Source organism: Amia ocellicauda, chromosome 4, assembly GCF_036373705.1.
Source record: "Amia ocellicauda isolate fAmiCal2 chromosome 4, fAmiCal2.hap1, whole genome shotgun sequence".
Taxonomy (NCBI): Eukaryota; Metazoa; Chordata; class Actinopteri; order Amiiformes; family Amiidae; genus Amia; species Amia ocellicauda.
Genome location: NC_089853.1, coordinates 17059190 through 17065189, shown reverse-complemented (window position 1 = coordinate 17065189; position 6000 = coordinate 17059190). Strand labels below are relative to the sequence as shown.

At 43.6% G+C, this 6000-nt stretch overlaps 1 protein-coding gene across 1 annotated transcript in view; it reads left to right on the top strand.

Moving 5' to 3' along the window:
* Positions 1-245: 245 nt before the first annotated feature.
* The window catches only part of b4galnt4a (beta-1,4-N-acetyl-galactosaminyl transferase 4a), a 171700-nt gene continuing 165945 nt past the window's right edge, over positions 246-6000 (top strand). Inside the window, exons 1-3 of the mRNA XM_066701130.1 lie at positions 246-968; positions 1315-2021; positions 2367-2545. Of these exons, the coding sequence (XP_066557227.1) occupies positions 2395-2545 (151 nt within the window). The 5' untranslated portion in view covers positions 246-968; positions 1315-2021; positions 2367-2394. The remainder of the gene's footprint in view (positions 969-1314; positions 2022-2366; positions 2546-6000) is intronic.

The window sequence follows — 6000 nt, the reverse complement described above, 5'->3', positions numbered from 1 at the left end:
ACCTTTGTATCAGATTGATATATTTTCGCCTTCATACACGCATGCAATAAGCATCCTGCTCATAATGGTCGGTTCCCACGGCCGGGTGCCGATGCGTTGGCGATGCTATGGCTGATGCGCACTCGTCCCGCCTCTCCAAGCGGTGGATGGCGGCGCTCGGCGCTCAGCTCCGGCGCTGGTTGGATGCGGGGCTCTGCGTTACTCCAGTGCTTCCCAAGTTCGGTTGCTCGGCAGCGGAGATGCTCATTGAGGGGAGGGAGAGAGAGGGAGAGAGGGAGAGATAGATGACAGGACCGGAGCTGTGCTAGTCTCGCTGGTACAGAGGAATCCTTCTAAAACAGTGCAAAAATCCTGCCTGTTTCTATTGCACATGCCCTCCCTCAATGCAGCGTGATAGGTTTGCAGAGAATGAACGATGACGGGGAGGCCGGACAAAATTATACTCCTCGCTCCATAGGATTTATAACAGACCCAGCACATCACTGCTACAGTAGCCTATGTGACATGTCTATCTGGTTTGTTTTTTTGGGGATGTATCGCAGGTATATTTTGGGAAAACAGACTCCAGTAGGCTACTGAGGATGGCATGCCTTGGATGCACTGGAAAATAAACCCACGCACAATAAAAGAGCGCACAATGTATTAGGTGCACATGGAGCCCTGCTTGATTCCGATGCTTCACCAAGTGGTTAAGCGCACTCCTCGACACAGGCACTCTCCGGGTTGTGATACATTTGTATTATTGCTTTTTTTTTCTTTTTAATCCTGCGAGGGACTGGTGAAACTATCCAGGTTTGTTTTTTCTAAGCTGCTGTTACGATGCTGGACTGGGGGTACCGCGTCTAAACCTTCAAGCATCCTCCCGAGTTATTTACAGATGGGAATAACACCACGGATTGATGCTGCTTTGATCAGCAACACTGGAGATCCCAAAGAGATCAAAATCATCGACGGGACGGCTGGCTAAGGTAGATTTGATATTACAGACTGTAACTTTCATAGGCAGCACCTCACAACCCATAGCAGGACCTCGTGGGTGTGAAGTGGTACAGTATCAGGTACGGAAACACTGTCTGAAGAAGTCTAACAGAAAACGTGTAGCGCAACTTTGTCACCGCACACCAGCAGCGTTTACCCTTCTGCTGCATTTTAATACAAGCACTGCTGTTGGGTGATGATTGGTTGAATTTGTAATTGTGGAGTGACAGGAAAAGGTGTAGCTGGTCGATTCATCTGATTTTGTGAATGGGATCCCGCTGGTGTTGTTTTGATTTGATGTTTGCTACGGAGGAACATCTGTCTTGTGTTTTTCAGGTTTCCATGATGCTTCTAATCACTCAGATCACATCAAGTGCCATCCAGTGACTGGCTGAAGGAGTTGAGTCTACATGAAGACGCAGAAGGCAGCGGTGCTGTGGGGGGCTGAGCTGAGTTGAGCTGAGCTGAGCATGCTGTACCAGCCCCGGTGTTGTGGGGGCTGTGGAGCTCTTCTGTAGCGCTCATCTGGAGCTCCGGCCAGTCAAGTGAAAACCATGGGGATTTGATATAGAGAGCAGGGGACTGTACAACATTTCTGGAAACCTACTATTACTCAGTTAGACGTCTTGATTTGTGTTGAACACTGTGCTCTCAGTGCTGTGCGCTCACTAAACTGGAGGGATGATCTATTAAGTAGCTGTTTAAATCACTGGCATCCTGGTGTCACAGGGAGCAGCCTCACGGAGTAGGATTGTAAAAGATTATCACTGAACTGCTGTTTTTTTTCTTTCTTTCTCGCAATCCGCAAAATTGCGGAATAATCTTTATTTATTTATTTTCACTTTTTTCCTGGAATGTTTTCATAAACACTTAAACTCATAGGGAAACTACTGGAATACAAGCACGCCGCATGATCTGCTATACAGTTGCATCCACTCAGCAATGTGACGATCTGTAAAATCCCAAGTCTGCCAACTAATACACCTTAAAGAGAATTCACTCCTATCAACTATGGATGAAGTGTGGAGCAAAGGAAATTGAAGGTAAGGACCTGTACAACAAGGCACTTACTTTTTGAATATTAACCAAATGCAGTTCAAGGCATGCATGTTGCCTAATAGACCATACATAACTATGAACAGAATGGACGTGTTAATCTAACATACATGGACCTTAGTGGAGAGTCCCCTGAGTTCAAAGATGAGATGCACTGACCTGGAATAGATACAGAATAGAGCCTAGGATCTCTCAAATGGACCCTGATTCACTCTCAAGTGCATTGGGTCCGTGTCAGTGACTACCTGACACTATAGGAGACCTCATCCCCTCTTTTCTCAGATAGATATAGGACCTACACAGGGTAAAACAGCCCTTTTCTCGTTGTGCAGCGGCTGGGTGGGTGATGGTCGAGCTAAGATGCTGCGCTTCCCGGTGAAGAAAATTCGGAAGCAGTTCAAACTCCTTCTCTTGCTGGTCCTGCTGACCTTCGCCGTCTGGTTCACCTACCTGCACATCAACCTGGTCCGCCAAGGCAAGGCCCTCAAACTGCACTTCAACTATGGCAAAGGTAAGGCATGCTTTTTTTCTGTCGTTGCTTTGCATACGCTGCAAAAGTCTGGAAAACACACGCATCTGTCTTTCACAGCTTCAAAATTCTTCAAAAGTTTGATCTCTCCTTCCTTCTCCCCTTTTCTGCCTCTTCCTCTTTCTGTCATTCTCCTTCTTTGTTTTTGTCTAATTAATTGGTAATTAGACTGAAAATCACAACATAAGACGAGGTGAATACGAAAAGGGAGAGCAGTAGCAAAGGTCATGGCGTTTCCATCAAAGTGTTAATTGGTTTATTTTTCTTGTACGTTTTTTAAATGACTTTTAATGCGACATGATGCAATATTGGGATCTTCATTAGTTCAAAGTCACATGCTAACAACGAAGACTATCCCCATTACTAATGGTGTTGCTTAATCGAAAGGTGGGAGATGCACATCTAAAGAGATGTCAGGAAAATGAAGTACCGATCGTAATACTTAGTAATAGTAAGAAGACGGATGCTACATTTCAATGGCATCGTTATGAATGAAAGGGGAGAATTTGGCAGTTGTATGGAGCATGAAAAGGCTGTTTGATCACATAGAATCACTCAGACATGTCCCGGAAAGCCCGATTTAATGTCATCAAAATGTGCCAGTCTAGAATCTAACTCTTCAGATAATTACAGACAAGGCTTCCAGTGACTCGGATGGTCTCTGTGCACATTGAACTGCACAGGAATTACTGAGCTGGGCTCTATACCGAAAGCATGTTGTTTCCCATACTATGGGGTTTTAGGATTATTTGGTTCTGAATATAAACCTCTTCATAAGCCATCAAATTAATGACCAGTTACTTAAAAATGCACAGCCTTTTAAAAACAAACCATGCACTGTAACTTCTTTTAATTAAAATGTATTTTGGATTGTATTCCTATTAGTCAACCTAATGGTAATGCCAAATATGTGAAATCCTTTGAGTGTAAAGCCCATTGAATGGGGTTTGCATGGCACTATAGGTTTATTGACAGTTCAAAGTTATGGAAGTCTTTCTTCCGTATTTAATGTAATGCCCCATCCCTGAGTTACACAATCAATCACATCTCCTATACACAGACTACTTAAAGAAATAGAAAGATTTAGCATGTAGCTTCCTGTCTACTATAGTATATTCCTTTGTTGTAATAATTGGCATTGTTGTTGTTGCTGCTGTGTTATAAACATTTGCCTCTCATTGGGCACTAGCAATGAGATTCCCGTGGTATGTTGAATTGGGATGTTCTTGTGAATTTGTGTTTCACTTCAGACGCTGGGTTTCAGAATGTCTTTGTGAAGCTGGATGACTTGGCAGGCTTTTTATTTCCAGGGCAAAATTAGATTCTGTATTCCAGTATGCAGCTGCAAAATACAAATAAACAAAGCTACAAATCTAGCAAGAGGCAACTAAGGTGTGGAAAACATTTTAATGTTTTTTTACTTATTCCACAAAAAACATTTTGGAAACTAGATTCAGCTTTCAGACTGGGAATTGGAACACATTTTGAACCTGTAAGCTGTTCTGGCGAGCGCTTAAACAGTTCTTACGTTTGTAAGAACTCTCATGGTAGAATGCCACTTCTCAGCTCTATGGACTCTGTAGTGCACCTCACAAAACTGGTTAAACAAGGTTGTTTTTCAAGGAGAGGTTCGAATAAAATTTACAGAGCTGAAGAGAATTTAAACCCACAGCAATTTGTGATGAACGCTTTGTGGGAGGAAAGAAAATAAACTGATGTGCCTGGAAAGAGAAGAGAAGATTTTCACTTGTTTGCAGATTTCATATATTGGCCCTCATCATTTGTAACCCACTCCCACAGTCAATAATTTTAAACTTCTCATATTTAATCCAATCCAAATACAGTCATCACATAACTGTATTGGTAAACCCTCCCAAAGGCATTTATCAAATGTTTGGCTGGCTAAAGCCGTGTTACTGTGTTACCTGAGACTGCAGGTTCACAATTCAAAAGATGCTCTTTAAAAGAAGTCTTAAACCTCATTATACAACCCATGTCATTAAGTCTGCCTGTATCAATGCAGATTTAACATGACTCAGGTTGCAGTGTTGTGCTGAGCTCCAGTTGTCATGAGAGCACCCTCAAAATAGACGATGTCTCTTTGTTAGTGCAGTTTGGTGTGTACTATCCAGCACTGAACCACGTCAAATCACAACAAAGAGCTGTGGGCTTGGATTCCAGGCCTCCAGGTTTCAGTCAGTCAGTAACAAATAATGAATTAGACTAATGAAACAGAATTTGAGTATGATGTGACCAAACTGCTTTCCTTATGATTACATGATCGGGGAAGCATCTGCATCTGCCAGTTAGGCAAGCAAACATGCAGCAAGTGGTCAATGGAAAAAAACAAACAAGCAAGCAAAACAAAAACGCTGTCCTTCTAGTCTCGTCCATCAAATAGCAATTTACTTCATACCCTCCAACTCTGTCGCAGAACAACCTATATGAAAAACACTTTCCCGCAGGAAAGATGCTGCTTTCCTTTGTGAAACAGAATGACATCCCTGATGCGTGTAATTTCTTGACATACAATGCACTACTTGTGCCTGTCACCATTTGTCAGGATCTTGTCCTCAAATCATTACCCCAGCCTAATTGCTTTTCTTGTGGCTTCTGTGGTGCATGTAGTCAGCCTGTCAGCCCCTTTATAAAGTAAGTGGATGGATCTTCATGACACCACACACCCCACTGAAGTCCAAGTGCAAGGATCACCTGTGCCAGTGAATATAAACTCCGGACCCCTTGTCTGTAAGAACAGTACCTCTTGAGTTATTTGTCAGCCCTGTTTAGTCACCCCTCAGTGACCAAACGCATGATTGGATGCATGTGTTGACACCCTAGACAAGCCACAGAGGTGCTGCGCATGCACACTGCTCATCAAGTGTCTCCAGTCCTGACATGAGAGGAACAGACAGAGCCACAGGCAAGGTGGCACGTGCCGGGTGGGGGGGGGAGGTTACAGGCACACCCTGCTGTGATGTAGAGGGATGAGACTGCAAACGTAACGGGGACGCTCATCAAGCAGTCTACCAGGGGTTTGAGGGGCATACTCATGAGTCATCTGTGAGTGGTAGTTTAGGCAGGGAGGAGAATGTATTTGGAGTGACCTCTGCTGGGAGCATGGAGAGGTGCAGCACTGTGAAGCACAAACAAAAAAGACTTGCCTTCTGAGTCCGCCTCTCTTATCAGATCAGAAACAAGCTTGCTGGGAGTTGTGGTGGTGCTGTTGAGAACTCATAGAGAACCCCAGTGATTCTCAATTCAATTACAATGTCACAACTTTTTTTTTCTTCCCGCATTCTGTCTGTCCTTTCTGAGTCTGTTACGTCTGTACAGGTTGGTGTTGTTTAATGACAGTAATTGCTTTTATGGTCGCTTTCATTGTAGTATGACATAGCCATCTTTCAAGAAATGTCAGATCTCTTAGGAGTTCCATG